Here is a 23,584-nt window from a genome sequence, read left to right on the forward strand (position 1 = left end):
ATCCTCTTTGTGGCACCACAATACGATACCCCATAAACACAGGGAAGTGTGTTCCCAAAATGATCAAGAATATTGGCAGAAATGAAGAAAGCGCACTTATATATTTGAAAATACAGTATATGAGACACAACATAAGCTATAAAATACAGTAAAAATTGATTATCGGTGGAGAACAAGGCAGCAACTAACGATTATTTTCATAATCGATTAATCTGTAGATTATTTTCTCGATGAATCGGTTGGTCCATAAAATGTCAGAAAATGTTAAAAAACGTTGATCAGTGTTCATCAAACCTGGAAATGACAATGTTCTTGAATGTCTTGTTTTGTTCACAAACCAAAATGATTCCGTTTTAATGATTTCTTTGTTATGTGGAGCAAAGAAACCAAGAAAATATTCACATTCAAGAAGCTCAAACTATCAGAAATCTTGTTTTAATCATGAAAAAAGCTTCAAACCGATTATCGATTATCAAAATAGTTGCCAATCAATTAATCGTTTCAGCTCTATTTCAAATACAGGAAGATAAATATATGAATTACATCATGTTCAATTACATTTTCACTTGGTAGAAATTGCTCATTCAATTAAAATACAAGATTTAACCAACTGTTATTTCTGATGATCAGTTTTATAATGAATCACAAAAATAAGAATCACTAGTTAAAACAAGCAGTTTGAGCATTAAATTTATATCTGACGTGTATTTGAAACGTTAGGCTTTGTAGACATTATACTGTACTCTATAGAGCACTATAGAAGGAGTAAAAAGAAGTGACCGAATATCCCTGGTTTACATCTAAACTTCACAGGCTTAATTTATTTCATGGGAAGAAAGGGAGTTACTGGAGAAGCTTTACATACTAGACCGTATCCATGAGGGAGAAAGTATCAGTTCCACACAGCCTATGTCTGATTGTGCAGATTAAAGGTTTTCTCCTGCTCCCTCCTTCTGCATCTGTCTATCTTTGCCCCGGGGCGAGTCAGTAACTCTTCACCTTCTGTCCTCTGTCTCCCTCTGGCTCACTCTGTTCTCACCAGACAAGATCTTACGTCCTCAATTACAGACGTAGATGCAGAAAAAGATGGTGAATGTTTTTGTTGTTCCTTCAGTAATAATAATAATAATAAAAAGCATTACACAGTGGATTAATAGAATAGAATTTTCAAGTCTTGTCCATAGTTTGGGTGTTTAAATGTACAACATGATCAAACAATAACATAGAAATGAGCAACAGGAACAGTGCCATACAAAGATACATTTACATAATAGGCACAATAAGGTTAAACACATACTAACGCTACATTACACAATACACTAAAATACATACCAAATATTATAAATACTACACCGTAAAAGCCAAATATAACCACCGCCTCCAGGACACAAAGAAAGCTTGATAATATAAATTATAATTATATAGAAGGCCTGGGACAATGTGCTTTTGTCACAAATCTATTCAATGACAATACTTGTTTTCCAGTTAGATTTCTTTTGTGACTCTCATTTAATGTGATTCTACAATTTTTGTAAGTTAACATTGATTAATTGCTCCTTAAACCATAATTTCCTGAGATAATAAGCAGTGAGTTATGTTTCTAAAATCAATGCACAGTGCATTCTGTCAGTCAGTCGCACATCTACATTTGTCAGTGGGACGGTGGTATACAACAACAATAAAATGTATATTTTTTTAAGTTAACTGCTACATTTAGCTGACACTGCTATTGATAAAACAAATACAATAAAGCCACATAGAACATAAAATATTATTTTGGCCTTGCTTACTCAGTGTTTTCTGAGAGAGTGCTGCAAGAAAACAAGATCAATTCCTGGACTAAAATGAATAATAAATAAAAATGTATTTATCATTAATTTTATATTTTTTACATTAAATTACTCATTTAAAGAGCAAAACTATGTGCCTTCAAATGAACTGACAAATGTTTTATTATTATTTTTTTTATTATTATTGCTGATAACACTGAAATAGATTTTCCAACAGTGCTTGAATGAAATATCAGGATGATGGGAGAGAAAACAATTCTTTTAATTGTCTTAAAAAAAAAAAACATGATATATTACAAGATAGATCCCACCATCCCTAGGGTAGAGACGGTCCTGTATCAAGGGATCACACCAGGAGCTACAACCATAGTAGATTCACTTGAAAACACACGGCTACACTAGAAATAAAAGTGCTAAGTACAACCATAAGGTTCTTCGGCTTGTCCTCATAGGAGAACCCTTTTTGGCTCCTGGAACTCTTTTAAAACCCTTTATTCATGAAAGGGGATTTAAAGGGTTCTCTGGGTCAAATTGGTTCTTACTAGAACCATTATTGTGATACCAAGAACCCTTGAAAAACCCTTTCCGAAAGAAACCAAATGGTTCCTAAACAAGTTGACATACAGTATAGTTTTTAAACATACAGATTACTGTAATCCAGACTGAAATATACCTTTTGACATTTATGGTACTCAAAAAAACTAAACTAGAACCTTTCTTCTAGTGCCTCCAATAAGTTGATTTTTAAATACAATTTAAAGCTGCACTACATAACTTTTAGGGTTTTTATTTTGTTATTATTCTTCCTCTGTCGAATCTCCCATGAACAGAAACAATGTAAAATGAGTTCCGTCATTGGATTTTATCAGACCTGACTAAGGAAGCTTTGTGTTTTCAGTCGTACTCCAACCTGTTTGCAGCTGTATCACGTTCCTGCCACAGTCTGTGGTGACATAGAACAAATCACTTCCTGTGTGTGGTGCAGGAATTTTTTGCCGGGCGACGTGACATCTAAACACCGCCACGGTATACTGAGAAATACAGAGGCGGGTGCGTGCGTGTGTGTGTGGAGCTGATGAGGCTTAATTAACACTGCGAGAACTAATTTGACAATGTTGTGAGTGTGATCAAACATTTGTTTTTGTATTCAAAAGTTCCGCATGACCGCAGTGTGCTCTCAGTTTTCCAAATAACGCACATTATTCACTCTCTAACATTGTACATGTAGTAACAAATTAACAGCTGTTTTATCAGTGTTTATTTATTAAGTATTTCTCAGTGGAGGAGACGACTGTGGCTCCACTGAGCTTCTGGCCGTTAATATAAAGAGACACTGTGACGCTGCACAATGGTAAATGGTTGCAATTGATGGACTAAACTCAGTGGCGTCTTCAGTGTGACATGTGTTCATCTACAAGAAACCCACTGTTTGTTCTAACAGCTAAACTTCTGTTTAAAGGGAGTTTTTATCATGCTTTTATAATTGCGATATGATTGTTGTTGGTGGTGAAACAAACTGCTTGTGAGACCTTTTTTGTTGCTGCTGTTTGCCTCACAGTGATACACTGAAGTGAGACACTCACTCCATTGAGGGTTTGCCATTTGGCTTCAGAGGTCAGCAGCAGCGGTTCCTATTGATTTCCCTCAGACACTCATTGCCTTGTGTGTCCCTGTAACAAACTTTCCCTAAAATCCCTGTAGTGATTTCCCCTGATGATTTCAGTACGTTGTTTGTTTTTTATGATCAAACTAAATTAAACATCAGAAATGTTTATTCTTTTAGATGTATTCATCGTCACAAGTTCACGTAAGAAGCTGTCCTATATATGACGGTAGAAAAAAACATTCTCTGTCATTCTGTTCTTCATAGTGCATTTTATAAAAGTGTGTCTGTCTTGACAAAATTACACCCTGCCGGCACGCCTGGATCAGACAGCAAGTGTTGTAACCAGTGATAGTGTCTACGGATCACGCCCAAAATTGAATCACTTGTTCCTGGTCCCATTACAGACATTTCCTGAAAATTTCATCCAACTCCGTCTGCGACTTTTCCGTGTTATGTTGCTAACTAAGAGACAGACAAACAATCTCCGGCAAAAACATAACATTGGCGGAGGTAAAAATATTTGCTAAGTTGAATCATGAATCAGTTTTTTTTTGTTTAATGTGGGCTTCTTTAAACGGAATACTGTGTAAACTACTATTCTCTATTTAATCTGCGTTACTGAAACACAGCATTGTCGATGCATATGTAGGTCGTCAGGGTTGCATGACTGAACTTACAAAAAGTAAATGTTTTTATTTTAGCCACAGGAGTGAATGCAAATATAAACTGGAGAGATAATGCTATTCAATGATTCATTCATAGATTTTCTTTATTTCTTTCACTTGAAAGATCTGAACCATGTTCTTGACAGTTGTTACTAAGAAGTGTCAAGTGCTTGTACTGCTATGTTTGTGCCCTGAATTTTATGACAAATACTATAGCCATTTGCTGTAGTAGAGTCTGGTTTATACATGAAGGCGTTGTTGGTTTGGACTGTGCTCCCTTTTAATAATGTGCTATAACATATACATCTATAATGTGGGTGACTGTGGCTGTCTTCTAACCAGAAGGTTTGCAGTTCAATCTTCAGCTGATCTGCATGCTGAGCTCTGTCCTTGCGCAAGACACTTAACCTCAATTTCCCCTGGCAGCTGTGCAGACAGTGTGTGTGTGTGTGTGTGTGTGTGTGTGTGTGTGTGTGTGTGTGTGTGTGTGTGTGTGTGTGTGGGTGTGAATGGGTGTGAATGGGTGTGAATGGCAAACAGTAGTATGACGTGCGTTGTGCCATAATCAATGCTAGAAACAAGATGAACTTTTTCTTTTCCTAATTGTGTGATTATTTAGTCAGAATGTGAGAAATTAATGTTAATGTTGCCACATGACTTTGTTTTTTTTCGATCAACCCCCTTTAAATATGACAATTTGACACATTTTTACACATTTAATATATTTAATGAACACCTTGATGTTATGCCTGTGTTATCAAAACATATGCAAATGTTTAATATGTTTAATAAATGCAAACAATTTATGCTGAATTAGCTGCAAATGTATAATTGTATATGCAGTGTGTATGAATCATTTCAATTAGTTTTATTTTCTATTATTTGTTTTCTTTAATAGTTAATAATTTCATCAGATAGAGGAAAAAAGAAAATCAGCTCAGTTCTGACTGTTCTACATACATTTATTGTTTTATTTTTCTAACGAAGTTTGGGTTCTAGACATTCTCTTTTGATACAAATCAAAAAAGGGTCTATATGTCATTCTCTGACACTAGTGACCTGTGAACTCTATGCTCTGTGGTTTCCATCTCATCTGATAGAAGTGGAGCAGTGGGCTGTTCATTTGCCTTTTCTCCTCCAGATTACTTTATGTTCCTGGAATTTCCCTTTTTTTTATTTCTTATTTCCTCCCGTCTTTGTTGTATCTGGTCCTGTGTGACCCCTTCTGCAGGGGAAGGGGCTCTGTTCTCTGTGTGTGTGTGTGTGTGTGTGTGTGTGTGTGTGTATCATCTACTTCCCTCAAGCGTAAAAGCTTTGATCTCTTTCTTCTCCTCACTCTGTGTGTTTGGTCTCCTACAAGACTGCTGACTCATATTGTTCCCTGTTGAAATCAGGAGGTGTGGTTTCATAGAGCTATAGCAGAGTGTTAATTAGAAATGCTGCAGCAGTCACGCTTGTGACTTATATGGCATGTAAACTACTGATACACTTCCTCTCCTCTGGTCACCACACCCTTATTGCTCCTCAGACCCCAAACATGTATAAAAATACAATTCATAGTTAAGAGCTGTAATGGTATCACTCAAAGCTGTAGTGCAGAATTTTAAAACAACAAATGCCTGTTACAATCAAACCACATATGAGTCCACACAATGTTTATCAGCTCCACATGACATGTCTCTGTTACTGTTTCTCAGTATAGTGGTGTTTTGATCATGCACTGCATGTGATTCGTTTTTATGCCAGAACAGATGGAGGCAACAGTGTCGTTGCCCTAGTAAAGCAAAACAGCTTCAGAGAGTCTGTGTTTTTCAAAAAGTTGCTCAAAAACCCTGCTGTTTCAACAGTTTATACACGATAAATGCTCAATGGCCTCATCGTCACCCCATGTCCTGTCTCTGTAAACAAAGAAAAAGCTCCCTCAGTCTGGTCTGATAGTTTTGCTTGGCAGAGTTTTCAGACTGAATATTGGCATTGTAACCTGAGTTTCTTGGTCGTCATTTGTTAATGTGTTAATGGTTCAGCTTGATGCGCTGTATTATGTTTCATGTGTTCACAATGGAGTTTGTGCATCTGAATGTTTAGTGAATGTCAGCGTGTCATCATGAATTACTCATGAAAAGGCAGACATATCAGGATCTCTGGATACATTTAGTGTAAACACAAAAGGCTATTAAGTATTTTGGGAAGGTCACAATCAAACACAATCTTCCTTTTATTTTACAGAAGATGAGTGAATTAAGAGATAAGAGAAGTTGGAGCAAATATCAGAGCCACATACGGTACACTGACATTGTCTTTCATGCACTTTCATGAATGTATGCAATAATTGTCTGTAGTTTTTAAATGTGTTTTAGTATTTTGCTTGAACTCAACATCACATTTGATATGATTTCAAGCTTGACAGTCTTCTATCTCTACATAAGCTCTCAAACCTGTTTTGTGAGAAGCTCGGCATTTATCGTTTACACATTTCCTCAGCAGTTTAACTCATAAAAAGGGTATTGGGTCCTCCCAGGAGGTGAAGGTTTTGTAGTCAGCCAGTGGTTCTTGAAGCCTCTTCAAGGTTGAGTGCTCCACTCTGGTAACTCTGCCAAAAACAGTTAAACTTTGATGTGGAGGTATAGTGCCTCAACAGCAGTGATATTATATTTGTGTCCTCTCTGTGATGTGCCCCAGGTGCTGATCTGCCGTAACTACATGGGGAACATGGACATGAATGAGATTGACCACTTCATGCCCATTCTGATGAAGAGGGAGGATGAGGCTGAGATGTCACCGGTGGTCTGCCACGGCTCTTCGCACTTTATGTGGATCAAACACAGCAACCTTTATTGTATCCCTTTGAGCTGAGAAGCATTTGTAGCGTCAACACAATTTGACGAAAACGATCTGCAGTGATTTAACTTAAGGAAAAGTTCCTGTGTCCCTGTTTTCCACACCAGTGTCACAACCTTTACCATCAGCCATGGGGATTCACAAATCTGCAGAGCTGCAGAGATTTGGAGCATCTACTTAAAACTGCATACCTTATTTTCCTGTGCTGTCTAAGAGACAACTCTCTGGTCTGTGCAGCAGCAGTAGATCCACTGCGACGTACTATGTGCAACCTTTCTTTTTTTTCATCGCGAGATTGGTGCAGTCAAACGTCCTTACACATTATACACTTATCATAATATTGCAGTTGTGAGTAAGTTGTATTCCCAGTGCACTGCAGTTGACAACTGAGTTTTTACTGCCTTGTTGTGACCATGGTCTGAAATCCTGGAGTGTAACGAGAGATATTCACCTCCTGAGTGCAACTTCTCTATTTCTATTTGACCTTTAGATACTGTCAGCTTTCAGCCCAGAATCACACACACTTTTTTCTACCTTAACCGTCTTTTCTGCAGTGGTGGCGATGACCAAGAAGAATGCCAACGCTGCTCTTGTGTACTCTTTTCTTTACAAAATAATCCAGGTACAGTCTATTCATCCTCGACGCTCATCCAAATCTTTGTAGCCTGTGAGCTGTATAAATTGTACATTTTGCCTGCTGCCCACTTTTTTTCATTCATGTTAGTGAGCTTGAGAGGCACTTGGATTTGTTAAGCACTTTGTTTTACCCTTGGGCTGGACCAGATTGGTTGTTTCCCTCCATGTTTCTGCTCTTAATGCTCGGCTAATCTAAGAGGTTTATGGCTGCGGCTTCCCACAGTGTAGATACACTTCCCAAAGTTACCCATTGTTAAACAAAAACAACAAACACTTCTTTTAGCCATAATATTTCACCAATATCTATCTTTTACTGAGTTATGCAGAAAAACAAACAGTAGTTACCAGAGAAACCTGGACAGTGGAAATTCAGCAGTGGTGTGCTGCTAATTATTGATACATATACATTTCATGTGATCATCAATGTGACAGTAATGACTATCACTGACAACCTGGAAAGTCACATACTACAATCTATAATGATTAGTTGTGCGTTTACTAAAACTATTAGTCCTCGTGGAGTTTGTACTAAATATGAATAGTATATACTCAAAATATCTCACAAAGTATAGTCTTTGTTTATGTGTGCAGGTGTTTACGGAATATTTCAAAGAGCTGGAAGAGGAGAGCATCCGTGACAACTTTGTGACGGTGTACGAGCTGATGGACGAAGTCATGGACTTTGGGTTTCCTCAGACAACTGACAGCAAGATCCTACAAGAGTAAGAAAACTAAACCTATGATGAGTCTAAATGCAAAAAATATTCAATAGACTATTGAGTTAATGTTCAGAAACTCAATTCTTTGAGAGGGTCTGTGGTCAGAAACAAACTTTAGAAGTTCAGGACTGGTTTTCTTTGATGTGGTGTCATTAATGCCCATTAATGCCTGTCAAACCTATGGGTGATTTCAGAAAGGACCTCTAAAACCTGAGTCTAAATGATTGATTTCTCTTTCAAAAATGATTTGAGAGCTTACACGTGGCTTTCCTGGGAAATTGAGTTTATGTAGATACACCGTCACAAAAAACGTAAAAGTAAAGTGAATAACTATTTTCAATTAAAAAAACAGTAAGAAAATAAAGTAACATCAACTTCAACGAGTGTGAAGAACAAGAACAGCATGTAATGACTGTAACAGTCTGCTTCCCATGTGACGGTGATAGTGCTTACAGCGCTGTGGCATCTGCAGGTAAATCCACTTTCACCCCTGGTGTGCGGTTGTAAATATTCCGTCTATAACGGTGGTAATGCTCCGTCTTCCGTCACTTTCAAAACATTCAAACTCATCGTCGTTATCGCCGACTTCAAACATAACTATGTCTTAACCATAAATCCTGGCCGATTTTTTCATCGTACGAAGTCATCAGCAATGATGTCATCGAAGCCGAGCAACTCCTCAAAATCACTGCCTTCAGAAATCTCTTCGCTGTCAAAGACCTCCATGTTTGCTTGGAGAAATTTAAAAAGAATGATAGAATTACACAGCAGCTCTCCCGACGTCAGTGGTAGAAATGTGGCAATGCTTTCCCGGTGTCAATGGGTTAAGTTATTATTTTGTAACTTATATTCTCAAATGGCAACTCGATTAAACATTAGTGAGTGAAACACATGTGTAAACTCACCTGCGACCTGCCTATCACAGTGCTGTGAAACCAGGAACACCAGCTACACCTTGTTTTGTATGTACTCTATAATGCCAGCCATAATAACTTGTTGATGAAATGCATATCTTGCATTTCCTCACACAGCAATAACTCAGACTCAGTCCAAACAGGAAAACTAAGGAAAACAAAAGAACAAAAAGTGTGTTGTTATTTCGTATGTACATGCTAAACTGAGCAGCAGAGAATAAGAGCACTTAATGATTCCGTCCTACATGGGCCTCAGTCACTGTTTTGCTTGATACCTTTTATGATAGGCATTTGTTTCTAGGAAAAAGTTCAACATTCATGCTTTAGTAAGACTCCACAGCCATGACAACACACGTTCAGTGTGCACATTAATCAGCTTTGCCTTTTAAATTAGCAATGGAGCGCTTCTGTTTGCATATCTATTTTTGTGCTGTTTTCCTGTCTCGCCACACGCCACACGTGTTCAGAGCTGATAGTCTCCCATTATTAAAACACAATGACTGCATCAGCTGGAAACACACAACTTTCAGAGAAACACATGAGACACATGTACGCACGCATGCACACTTATACACTGCCCCACTCTACATCTGGAGGATATTCAATTTCTCTGACCTGTTCATGCCCAAACCACAAGAATGGCCCCTTTTTCTCTCAGACTATAGCAAAATGAACCTGTTCAGAGTGGTATGTGTGGGTGGAAGCAAGAGACTGAGCAAGCTGGACTGTATGGATACATATTCTTGGGTTCATGTGCTTTCATACAAACATTTGTGTGACTGCATGTGCACGTGCATGTGTTTTTGTGCTTGTGTTATAATTGCTGTTGTTATGCAAATCTATCACTTTTGCTGCCAAGCCTGCTTCTGCTTCCAGATTGAGAGAAATCAGGTGAAACAGCACAAACGTCGACCCCAAGCTTTCTCGTCACTGCCTTTTATCTCTAACCACTTTTTCGCAGACAAGTATATGTCATCATATATTTAGGACCCTCTAGGTGGAAGGAACTGGGGCATAAATTGAGGGGAATTTGTTTATTTGTTTGCCTCAATCTATCAATCACTCTGAATCCTGTTTTTATTTGTTGCTGAAATTAGATTAGAAGTTGAACTGAAAACATGATGCTTTGATTTGTATCTGCTCAGTCGTCTTTGCCTGCCCCCATGGCTCATGACATTTGACTCAAGTTAGATTAGTAGAGGTTTATAGAAGGGCGGAATGATCATTTACATTATCGATTCATCCATCAATCATTTTCTGGGTTCATCAATTTAGTTGTTTGGACAATAAAATGTCAGAAAATGTCAACTTGTTTTTGCCTCAAACCCAAAAATATGTCTTCCTCTGTTGGCAACCCACAGATATTCAGTTTACTATCAGGAAGGAGCAAAGAAACTAGACAATATTCACATCAAGATATTGTTACAGTATAGTAATACAACATAGTGAGTCTCCTTGACCTTGTAATAGCAGCAGGTAGCTGTTTTAAAGAGATAAAAAGTCCTAGACAGGGTTATTTGGATATTTCTCTCAGGACATGGAACATGCTGCTTAACATTTGTATCATGTCCTTGTGTGATTATTAGCAATTTCGTTGGTTAGTTCAAGTTCAGGTCAACAGAGTGTTAAAAACAAAGAGTCTCAAACACCATTTTCTGTTTCTGTCTGTCTGCTTATCAGTACTTCATAGGGAAGTTATGTGGCTGTTTGTATTTGGTGTAAAATAAAAATCATTAATAAACTATAAATACACATTTGTTTGTTTTACACATCAACTGCCAAGCAAGGCAGTGCAGTTGACTGTACTAGAAATTGGCCCAGTGAGAAATACACAGGGGTGGGTGCAGGTTCATGCATGAGCAAAAATACATCAAAATGTATTTTAAAATAAAATACATACCCAACAAATAAATGTATCAAAATAAACTATAAAATACAGCGGCCACACCATGTAGCAAAATCCTAAAATACTTTAAGAGAATGTGTGTGTTTTCTGTCTTCTGTCTAGTCAAGACAGTGCATAACACGATCTTATTTGAATAAATTTCTAACAAGAAGTAGCTTAAATAACCCATAATATTGTGGTGAAGCATGGGGTTGTCAATCTCTCATGATGCTGTTGCAGCACAGTAGTGAATGACATTGAGGTACAAAACAACAGCATGTGCACTAGTGTCGTCGCAATAACAACTTTAAAAAACACGATTCCAACACGAAGAAGTCAACAGTGAGAGTTGGCAACATTTGTGGATTAATTAACGTACCTTCTCTAAAGAACACCTATATCGTTACACTGAACAGGAACCTGTTTAGAATCAGAGCGATTCATGGTTGAGATGAATGCATTATTAAAATAAACTTGCTACATTATGCATTGAATCAACTTCCTGTTTGATCTCAACAGGTCTGAGCAAATTAAAGTAGACGCCATACATGCACCATGCAGTCCAATCTGCAGCAGCACCTAGTGTAGTTTGTGTATTTTAACAATAGGAAAATACACAATATTAAAGCATTTTGATAGAAAATAGGAAGGCATTTTCATTATCTCGATAAATACATACTTTTAAATACACGTGTATCAGAAATACTGGTGTGTTAACAGGCCTGGTCACGTGTTGTTTATCTAAATACAGCTCCTCTCTATTCTCATGACAAGTCATTACATTTCCCCGGACACTAACACAACCCTGCTCCTGAGCTCGTAAACCAAGAAACTAAGAGGCAACCAAGTGCACAATTATTGGATAGATCAACAGATGGGCATAACATTATTACTATTAATACCCCTTATATACTGTACAGATGGAGTAAATTGATTTTTTTTTTCTTCTACAAGCAGTGCTGGATCTAATTAATTGGAGCATATGGCAATTACATTCATTATTGTAGAATCTAGCAGTAGTTTTATAAAGCTGAATGACTGTTACTGTAAGTGTGAAGGAGGTTGCTCATGGTGATAAACCCAGGGAGAATTATCCCTGAGCTTCATGGAGCACATTTATATTCCCTTGGTATTTAATATGGAGCTTACTGTGTATGATCATCATATCCATCTATAGTCATTGCATAAACATAAGTAAGTTGATAAATAATTAGAGGTTGAGAGGTAGTGAAGAAGAATTAGGTCTGCAGGTAACTGTGATATACATGTGCCGTGGGGAATTTGTCGTCTCCTGATGATTCTTGTTGTGTTTTTTAAAGCCTTGGTTGACTCTTGTTGCACCTGCATGGTTTCCAGGTGCAAGTGATGAAGCCACTTAACACCTCCTGCTCAGCCAGTCACAGAGTTAGCGAATGTAGTTGGAACATAGTGAAGCGTGTCACAGTTAAAGAGCCAAACACAAAAAAGAGAGAGATCCACCTCCACAACTTGCATTCTAGTCATTCCACCTTTGTACAATATTGTTCCCTTAATTGTGAGCAATGAATGACACGCACCTTTTTAAAAAAAATAACAGTATTGCATTGCAGGCGTCACATTTAACCAAATTATACAGTGACAGAAGATTTTCCATCAATACATGAATGTGGTATTTTTATCAGTGGGTTTTATGTAAATCTCCATTTTTCAAATTACATCCATGAATAATCTTCACACAACACAAGCATGTTTAATTTTTTCACTCCACAATCATGTACTTTCAGTGATGATGCTGGATTAATGCAGAATATATATATTATATATATATATATATATATATATTTTTTTATTCCACTTGGCCAGACTGGACTGGATTAGTATTTATTTGACTATCTCAAACTTATCTCTTCCCCTTCTCTGTCTCCCTTCAGGTACATCACACAGCAGGGTCATAAATTAGAGGTCGGGGCTCCTCGACCTCCTGCCACCGTCACTAACGCAGTGTCCTGGCGGTCAGAGGGCATCAAGTACAGGAAGAATGAAGTTTTCATGGACGTCATCGAGTCTGTAAATCTACTGGTGAGGACCTTCTTTGCATGTGTGAACAAAATCATAAGAACAGAGTGTGTCAGATTTGACAATCCAATCCATAGGTCATATTTAGGTTTTTGGGGGATGCTAATACTAAACCAAATTGCATCAGGCAACTTCTTTGTTTGGTGATGCATGTAAAATATGTACAGCATAAACCATTAGCATTTAAATTAAGTAGCATTTAACTAATCCAAAACATTGCGACATTGGAACATTGCAATGTCACTCGAAAAAACAAACCTCAAAAGTGCCACAAGGACACATACATTTAGTTTAAAAGAGATTTGCATAAAAAACATGATGATGCATGTGCTGCAAAGTATTTTGTCCCTTATCAAAACCATTTTGTCCAGTGAAATGGAATGACTGGTGTTTCTGAGTGTGAGCTTCATTTAAAATGGCCAGGACCTTTGGACGTGTGACCTTTAAGGATTAGTCTCTCGTTTATCTCTCACGCTGTGCAACCATAATTTAAGCTGCGCATTAAGAAAGTGAATTACTTCGATGTAAACTGGTGAACTGGGAGAACTAAACTACTTCTGAGGACTAAATGTTTTTCATCATGATGCCTGATGGCTCCAAAAGTTTTATAACATTGTTAGTTCTTTATTCTCTATTCGTCCCTGACATTTTTTCATGTTAAAAAAATAAGAGCAGAGTGTTTGTAGTGCAGCTAAGTGGTTCTATCAATGCTAAAATCATATTTGTCACAACCACGATATGTTTTGACTCCACACAGTTTTACTCTTTCCTTGAATTCAGTTACAAAAAGAAATGTTTTCTCATATCCACAGCCCTCCGTTCTATTTCAGCGTACCATGTTGTCATATTTAATGTTTCTCCATTGTGCACACTGCAGTCAGGAGTGACTCACTAGTCGCGTCGAGGTACGAGGTACATCCTGTTTTTTTCCTGCTCGACAGAGTGAAAAGCGAATAAATATAATTTCGGCTTTGATGCCGAAACTGCTGCAAAGCGTATCACTTGTAAACGAGTCGTGTAATGTCGCTCTGCATGGTTTGAGTCGAATGAACAGTGTGATTATAGATACAAGTGATGTAAAATGAATCATTTATGAAGTGAAGTTGCATGTTCTAGCTGCATATCCCTCACTTCACACACTTCCCTTCTAAAGGTGTTCAAGAAACTGCTGTATGTAGCCTTCAGTTAATATCAAGAGTCAAAAGAATAGTTTGTCTTTTGTGGGATATTGTAATAAACTAAAAAAATTAAAAAGAATAATTATATCTTTATCTTTTAAATGATATGGTAATCGCTTGATTATAGTAACTTTACTTACTTACTAATCTGATCAGTCTATTTTGGGATTGTTCTTATCAGATTGTAGATATCCCTCAGTGTTTTTAAGCCATATAATAAAGTCAACTACAGAATCATTTCAGATCTCTTATTATGGAGAGCAGTCGGACTCTGATTCCCTGCAGCAAAAGAAACAGAACATGCTGTTTTTGAACTACAAAATAGGAGAGAAGACTCTCCTCTGCTGGTCTTAATGAGTCAAGGAGAGAGCGATAAGGTGAAGGTATTTAGTCGCTGTTACAGCTCCCTTTTCTGTGACCAGAGATTGTCCAGATGTTTTCTGAGCATTTTTGGCATCGTTCATCCAAGCCCTTTGCTTACATTTCTCACACCGCACGCTGAAAGTGCTTCAGTCACGTCCCTCAGTCTTTTTATATCTGCTAAAGCATGGGTGTCAAACTCTGGCCCGCGGGCCAAATTTGGCCCGTCGTGTAATTTCATTTGGCCCTTGAGGCAATATCAAATTAACATTAGAGCTGGCCCGCCGGTATTATACAGCGGCAATCGTGCTGAGTTTAGCCGGCGATTTGGCGACTTTGATGGTCAGTATAGCGGATTTAGCGGAAATTTTCGAATTTATTAGCTTGTGGAAAAAGTTAATGTTGATATTTACCTCAGAAGGCTGCAAATAGAAAAGAGGCATTAAATTTTTTATTTAAATTTTATTTGATATGCCATTGATATTTTTTTAATTATTATTATTATTATTTGAAACTCGATTTTGCATGTCACTATAACGTTATATAAGCCTTTCTTTTTCAATATTCAATGCAAAACTTGTTTGGGTCCCTATTAAAAGGTTAATTTGTTCAACCTTGGCCCGCGGCTTTGTTCAGTTTTAAATTTTGGCCCACTCTGTATTTGAGTTTGACACCCCTGTGCTAAAGCATTGTTTAGTCCAGTTCATTCAGAGTACATTCAGGTGATCTTTCATCATAACGCAGTTCAGCAAATCTGGCTGAAAAGCTGATACCATAGCCTTTAAAGATACCTGAGAATTATCAAATGAAAAAAAGGCTTATGTGAAATGTAATCCTTTGCTCCTCTTGCTGTAGGTGAGTGCCAACGGCAGCGTCCTCCGCAGTGAAATACTGGGCAGCATTAAGCTCAAAGTCGTCCTGTCGGGGATGCCTGAACTCAGACTGGGCCTCAATGACAAAGTGCTGTTTGAAATCACAGGCAGTAAGTAATGATGAGTCACTGTGTGTGCCTACTCTTGATTATATTGTACGATCGCTCGTTCAATCGCCACTGTGGCAGCAAAGCGAATCATGTTTGCACGGTGTGCATTACCGGAGGCGCATCTGATGAAAAGTATAAAAGGGGATGTTGCCGCGCTTTGTGCTTTGAGCAGCGTGTGTTTACAAAATGTCTATAATAATTCTTTGAAATATTGTTGGTTTACTCTGGTCAATAGTTCCCCAACCCTTCTCTCAAAAGCTCTGTCAGTTGACCTACTGTATACTTTAATCTGCATACAGGCACCTGCTATCCTGTTTGAAATGTACATGTTATTTAGCTGTCTTGTGAAAGGTCATGTCCTGAACATTTTTTTAATAGCCATATCCAGTATTTACTTTTTTTTAAATGTTAGTGTATAACTGCAGTTTGAAGTGCAGAAAAGTGAGCTCCAGGGAGCCTAAGGAGTGCATGGGATACTTGTGTCCAGGCAGGGGCAACCCTGGCCCAGATAGGAGAGTCCATGGAGCCCCCTGGAGGCTTATGGTTTAACATAAAATAGTGTCAAACTGTTTCAGTTCACTGTGACAAAACAACAAACATCGTCAGAACTTCTGCACTGCAGCTTTGAGTCATGGTTAAAAAAGAAGCCAACTATAACACAATGATTCACTCGACATCAGTTGTGTTAGGTTTTCACTCACAACGAACCACAAACTCAACCCCAATTCATTAACCTTCAACTCCTCCATATGTCTTAACCTGTTATACCCACAATCCCACACTCAGCTTAGCTTTCATCCTTCCTCATCTTCCTTTTCCTCTCAGTTTCTCTATATGGTATCCTGCGGGTGCCTATCTTTGTGCCATCTCCTCCTCCTCCTCCTCCTCTTCCTCCTCCTCCTCTCCTTCTCTTCCTTTCCTCCCTCCTACTTCCCTGCATTTCTTTCCCCCTACAGCTCCTTACTGAAGGGAAAAGGCTCCATCACTGTCTAGTCTCTTTGCTCATGAGTTAATCCTCACCCCAGGCTACATCCCTGAAGTTGAAAGGTGAGGGACTGTGGATATCCTGCATATGCAGCCCTAGCTTCCCCCCGCTGTGTGTTTCAGTCTGGTAAATAACATATCCACGGGAATCATGATCAGAAGTTTTGATCAAACAAGCGTGCAGACAGATACAGAGACACAAACACCCACTTCAATACAAATATTAAAATGCTGTTTTGCACTTTGAGCATCAGAAATTTGCACTTTGTATGTATAATTTTCCAGTTTCTAGATTATTATCATATTTGCACAATCTACATATTGTTTTGATGTCAGATGGATGCTGCCAAAAGTGTTTAAAGACTGCCATCTGCTGGCAGTCGTCTATTATTGTCACTTTATGGAACCTAAGTAACACAAAAGTTACTTTTTTATTTTTCATTATGTGAAAGCCTGTACCATAAATTATACATTTCATTAAACAGGGTTTTATTCATTATTTTATCCATGTAAATGTCTTCCATCTGAGGTTTTTATTCATTCAGTCAAGTATTTATTTATTTAGTTTCCACATACTCACATACAGTAGCCCCTTGGTTGTACACAATCACTATATATATATATTGAATGTGTTGTCAACCTTACTAGCTTACTACTTGCTTTTTGAAATGTAAATTTACATTAAATGTAAATATACAGTAAATAATCACTCAGAGAAAGTAAGGTGACATCAATCCCCGACCAGTCCGCAGCTGAAGTGCTGTTGAGCAAGGCACCTAACCCCCTCACTGCTCCCCGAGCGCCGCTCACTGGCATGGCAGCTCACTGCGCTGGGTTAGCATGTTCTCCACCTCACTGTGTGCTGTGTGTGTTCACTAACTCACTGCAGAATTGAATTTCCCCTTGCGGGATTAATCTAATCTAATCTTTGAAAAACTTTTGTCTCACCAGTAATCAGAAATTATATTTGCATTATGTAAAATGCAGAATAAGCAGTAGGTTCAGCCGGGACATATATTTGATATTTTTGCTTGAAAGATGACTAAGTAGTTGCAGATCGACTTCTATTGAGTAAAAAATGCAGTGTCAGCTCTACAGTACACTCAAACCAGTTGCCTTTACAGTATCTATACTCTTGAATTGCTTGGTTCACTGAGAACCTTCGCAGAAAAGGATGAAAAATGTATATTTGATTGTCTTTAAAAACAGTAAGACGTTTTGAACTAAAACAATCACCAAAAGACAAAAAAAAGAGGAGAAAGTGGTACTTTATTACTGAAATATGTATTTTTTTTTACTGTGTGAGAGCAGGCAGGAAACCGATAAGATCCCTCCAATCTTGAGCTGTGCTGTTAAAAGCACAGTAGCAGCAGGTGAGCGCAGGGGTTAGGGTGAACCACAGGGGACACGGCTGCATCTTCACTCCACTCTTAACATGTCCACACACATGAATTCGTACAGCGCACCTGTCTCTGCATCCAACCCCCATGGGTCCCGGCAGTGACAAGAGTGTCCCATTTGACCTTTTTTCTTCTCTCGTTTCTTGCCGAGATAACACTTCATGCAAGTGTGTGTGCGTGTTCGTGACATATAGAAAGAGGGGGAGCATTTCTAAAGAGTTCTTCCCAAAGTTAGCCTGTTTGAGAATGTTGTACTCTCTCTCCAGGCCCGACCTTAGCCAGACTATGCTCACGCGTGAGAAAATGTCACATGGAGACACCTGCACTCACAAAGGGAGACGCGCACACACATTTAGCACATCTGTAAACACAGTATATGCACACTCGGAAGGAAGCGAATATAAATACAGACACTCTCAGACAGGTTCAGACCAGGGTGACGCTCAGAGCAGGTGAAATATTGAATAGGGGATTAAGCTGAAGGCCCGCAGTCATTTCAGTAGTTTTCCTCCAGTCAGCACTCTCCATTAAATACAGAGCAAGAGAAGATGAAGTTTTCTCCAGCAGTCTATAGATGCCTTTATTTAAAAATAAATAAATAAAAAAATGTTGCATTTTTAACTTGCGTGCAACATTCCTGCTTCACCCTGGAAGAAATGTTGTTCACCAGGAGGAGAATTATATAGTGAGTGAAACAAGATGCAAGATGAGTTTTCTCTGTGTAGAACACCAGTTTTAAAGATAGGGGTCAAAAGGTCGATCAGTGGTTTATCAGCACATACATGGAACAATGCTCTCACTGCAAACATTTACTGGTTTTGGTTTTTTTAAATGTGAGGATCTGCACATGAGTTTTTGCATTATATTAATACTTTTTGTATGATTTTAAATCAAAATTACTACGCAATCTAGGGATTAACCGTATCCTATGGGAAATTGTGAATTCTTAAATTCTCTTATTTTCTTTCAATGATCTTTAAATGTGAATATTTTGTTCCATATAACAAAGCTATTATGGACAAAATAAGGCAACATCATTAATTTGAGGTTTTGGGAAACACCAGTCAACTTTTTCTGACATTTTGTGGCCCAAACAACTAATCGATTAATCAAATGATAGAAATCGTTGATGGAAATCGTTATAGCCCTTGTAAAAGTGTGTAACACTGTATCATCGTGTAAATAAGCCCAGAATAAAAACATGATTTGTGTAGTGGCAGGAGTAATTCAATAAATTGTTAAGTGTTTGGCAGAGTTTAAATATATGAAAATGACATATGGAACATTTCATATGTTTGTGTCTAAAGTGTTGTTTCTGGATGATAGTACAAAAGTGATTTATTCTCTTGTTTGTTCTTGTGTGCTTGTATTTTTGAGGGCACATGCATGAGTTTGTGCTTTTGTGGCAGCTTAATAATTGTTCAGTGAGTGACAAGACGAGGGCAAGTGGATGAGGAAGTGTGTGTGTGTCAGTCATCATTATCTTGACCTTGATTTCTTCAAGGCTGTGTGGAAAGCTCTCATGTTTTTGTGTGTTTTGTGTGTGTGTGTGTGTGTATCAGGAGAGAAGAGTAAGACAGTGGAGCTGGAGGACGTGAAGTTTCACCAGTGTGTCCGCCTGTCACGTTTCGAGAACGACCGCACCATTTCCTTCATCCCACCTGATGGCGAGAGTGAGCTCATGTCCTACCGCCTTAACACTACAGTGAGTGGGACACACGAGTAGAACACATGTAAACAAACACAAACTGCCACAAAAACAACCTAGTTAAACACAATCAAGCAGAAAGAATGACAAATTGTGGCGCATCACAGTTTTGTATCTTTATGTTTATATACTTACTTTTCCCTGTCTATGTTCCTAATTTAGAATTTTTGCAGTACGTTCCCTTTTATAATATGTTACTGTTGTTAACTCAACTGCTCAGCACAGCTTCAAATGAATGATAATGTTGCTCCACTCTGTTTGATGTATAAATGCTTCTTAATGCATCTGACATTATGCGTCGTCAGCGAAGTTTATACACATCAAAGGTGATGCCAAGTCGGTGTTTCTTCACTCTTCTGCATCTAGACAAAACAAATATGGCGGGTTTAAATGTTTGTGTACAAAAAGTATATCTTTCTTTTTTAGATTTTTTTATAATATCAATGATGTTTCTCATGAAAAAAGTAATGTTTTTACCAAGATCGCACATGTAGTACTTGGTGGTAGTTGCAGTTCATGGTGTTTGGTGGAATAGCTAAAGTGGTAAGAGAAGTAATAAGAAATATTAGCTTTTATAGCAGGTTAGTAGCATTAACTGTGACACTGCTGACTACTATTACCTGAGGAATAAGAGCAGCGATAAAGGTCACTGTGTTCTACATACTACGCGTCTTTCACCCACTGTGTCCCTCTGGAGGAGCGTAACTGTGATGCACTTACTCTTTACCCCGCTGACCTTGTCCTCTCTCTCTCTCTCTGGCAGGTGAAGCCTCTCATATGGATCGAGAGTGTGATTGAGAAGTTTTCACACAGTCGTGTGGAGATCAAGGTGAAGGTAATAATGAGTGACACACAAAGATAAACACTCGCACACACACACACTACGTCATTCTTCGCCCGTCTATAGTGCCATCACTGAAGCGTCTTTAGTGTTTATGACACGCGTGTCTCGGGCGTATTGCGGCTCGCCATCTGTTTGATGCAGTGACGGCCGTGCAGACTCAAAACAACAAGCTGCACTTTGCATATAATCACAAAGACCTCCTTTTTTTGGATGCATGTGCTCATCTCTGTCTAGCATGACATTGAAACTCTGTCCTCAGGCTCGGAGTCAGTTTAAGAGTCGGTCCACGGCCAACAACGTGGCCATAATGATTCCAGTGCCCAGCGACGCTGATTCACCCAAGTTCAAGACCAGCACGGGCAACGCCAAGTGGGTTCCTGAGAAGAGTGCTGTGCAGTGGAACATCAAGTCTTTCCCTGTAAGTATGTCCCATGAATGGACATTGATAACATACAATACATGTAGCACATTTTGGTTGTTGGTGTTACTATTCTGGCTCCGTTTGGTCTTTGTGAACAGAAATGATGTGACATAATTCATACGCAACGTCCGACATCTGAACACAGGCTCTGTCAAGCAACACTGTCAGACCTGTGTGTGTGTGTGTGTGTGTATACAGATAGTGCAGGATCAGGTAGGGGCAAGAAGTGTTTATCCTCTCAAACTGGATTCTTAGATTTCGTTCGTGTATGTGTGTGGTTCATTGTGTTTTCAATCATTCTCCCAACCCGTCTGCAGCTGTCTCACTTTACTCGTGCAACGCTACCGCCGCCCCCATCTGTCTTGATATACAACAAATCACTTCCTGTCTGCAGTGCAGGAATGTCATCAGGCGGCATTAAATGTATTCTGACACACATAGAGAGAGTCGTGTGGAGCTGATAGACTTCATCACCATTGTGTGAACTCATTTGACAGCGGTTTGAATGATACAGATATCACTTTAGGGCTATAACTAATGATTATTCTCTGTTCTTTATGTATTTGGGTTGATTAATTATTGATTCGTATCTATAAGACATTTTAAAAATAGCCTACCTCGCCATAACCTCAAAATAAGAAAATCACATGTCAACCAAAATCAGTTTTATATCACAGATGAGCAAAGAAATGCAGATAATGTTCACATTTAAGAAGTCAAAGGTCACATAACTTAACATAACTGACCCTAACACCGTGATTAATTGATTATTGAAATACTCACTAATATGGTTACAATCTGATGCATGGCTGTAGCCCTAAGTTATACCTAAATCCAACTTGAAACTGTTCCATTGTTTTGAAATTAGGCAGCAGCCATTTATAATTCATCATCACATTATGATCAAGTAAAACACACGCACGCACACACACACTTTCTCTTCATGTCTTTTACTGTTCCTGTGGCAGTTTGAGTGAGTCTCTGCTGTCACCAAGTAAAATCTCTATTAAAGAAAAGGTCATTGCCTTTGAGGAAAAAACGTGTCAAGAATTAAGTTACTTTATTTTTATCTGTCATGTTTTAATATCTACTCATTAATTTCAGTAAACCTTCCCACCTCTCAGCCTGGGTTAAAAATGACTGAGGATAAAGTCTGAGCTTTTTTCTGTGTCACTGTCAAATGTTTAATGAGATAAAAAGGAAAACAAACATTAAGCGGTTGTTTTTTGTGAGAAACACACAAGTCCATAGTCATAGTTATTCACAACTCTCAACATGAGCTTCTGTAATAGGGTGTTTGTGTACTAAGCTTTAAGAAATTACTTAATTTACCATCGGCTAAATTATGAAGCATAAATCAACATTATGGAGTCCTCATTTATTTCTGCATTGGTACACAAAAGACAAGATAAGGAATGATAAGCTTTTCCACAAAAATGGCGAATAAAGCCATATTTTATCTGTACTTAAGTGAGCATGGGTTTGTGTGAACGTGTCAGATGTGTTTAAAGAAGACTACAATGGGTTGAAAAAGTCACACAAAAACACAAGGATTTTCAGCGAGTGCAAACTAACACACCCAGTCACTGGTATCAAGAATGATTAACCTGTTTTATGTTTTTATGGCCTTGGTAAATGGATGTCAGAGTCAACTTTATGTGACATAAGAGTTGCTGGTGCTGCCAAGAATATAAAGTTTGTTTTGATTTTGAACAGAGCGACCCCTGTATTTATATTAGCGTTGGAGTTGGACAAATGAAACAGTCTTACCTGAGCAAATCAAGTCACAACATTTTGTCATTTTCTCTATCCTGTGTGTGTGTAGGGTGGTAAAGAGTACGTCATGCGGGCACACTTTGGACTGCCCAGTGTGGATAGTGAGGAACTGGAAGGGAAGCGACCAATCACAGTCAACTTTGAGATCCCTTATTTCACAGTGTCTGGAATTCAGGTCAGTGCTTTAATTAACAACCAAGCCAATTTTTTTTTAAACGCTGCTTTCTTTTTTTTCACTAGTGCAGTGTTTTTACATTCACACATCGCACTGCAGTGACAATTGTAACTAGAAAAGCACCCAGAGAGCACGGACCTCCTCCAAGGCAGCTCAGTGCCTAGAAAATACACCCTGCAGGCGTGCCTGGGTCAGACAGCGAGTGTTGTAACCAGTGATAGCTTCTACGGAGCGGATCACTGGTTATTTGCTTGTTCCTGGTCCCATTGCGGACAGTTCCTGAAAATGTCATCCAAATCCGTCCGTGACTTTTCGAGTTATGATGCTAACATATACCTCCTTGGCGGAGGTTAATAATGAGAGAATAAATAGGTGACTTATTAAAGTCTCCTCACAATCCAAAAAACACCTTGTCACAAAAAAATCCCCTCACTCACTTTGTCACAGCTCCACTGTGCTATACTGTAAATCTTACAATGATGCAGGACTGCCATTAAATGATAATGGCAAATAGGATATTAAATAGGCTGCACATGATTTTACAGCTGACCCCCATTTCAGTGTTGAAAACTTGGAATGCTTCAGGTTTTTATCTTTTATTCATTTTATCACAGCTCTGTAATATCCCAAATTAAACCTGTTAGTTTG

General features: G+C 38.4%; 1 protein-coding gene across 1 annotated transcript in view; it reads left to right on the plus strand.

Moving 5' to 3' along the window:
* The window catches only part of ap1m3 (adaptor related protein complex 1 subunit mu 3), a gene marked incomplete at its 3' end in the record, with an annotated part of 28,477 nt that overhangs the window by 1,351 nt on the left and 3,542 nt on the right, over positions 1 to 23,584 (plus strand). The window contains exons 2-10 of the mRNA XM_083887463.1: positions 6,741 to 6,897; positions 7,454 to 7,521; positions 8,127 to 8,257; positions 12,964 to 13,111; positions 15,502 to 15,628; positions 19,575 to 19,717; positions 20,484 to 20,555; positions 20,824 to 20,982; positions 22,811 to 22,936. Of these exons, the coding sequence (XP_083743589.1) occupies positions 6,741 to 6,897; positions 7,454 to 7,521; positions 8,127 to 8,257; positions 12,964 to 13,111; positions 15,502 to 15,628; positions 19,575 to 19,717; positions 20,484 to 20,555; positions 20,824 to 20,982; positions 22,811 to 22,936 (1,131 nt within the window). The remainder of the gene's footprint in view (positions 1 to 6,740; positions 6,898 to 7,453; positions 7,522 to 8,126; positions 8,258 to 12,963; positions 13,112 to 15,501; positions 15,629 to 19,574; positions 19,718 to 20,483; positions 20,556 to 20,823; positions 20,983 to 22,810; positions 22,937 to 23,584) is intronic.

The sequence above is a fragment of the Microchirus variegatus genome (assembly GCF_963457635.1).
Source record: "Microchirus variegatus genome assembly, chromosome: 4".
NCBI lineage: Eukaryota > Metazoa > Chordata > Actinopteri > Pleuronectiformes > Soleidae > Microchirus > Microchirus variegatus.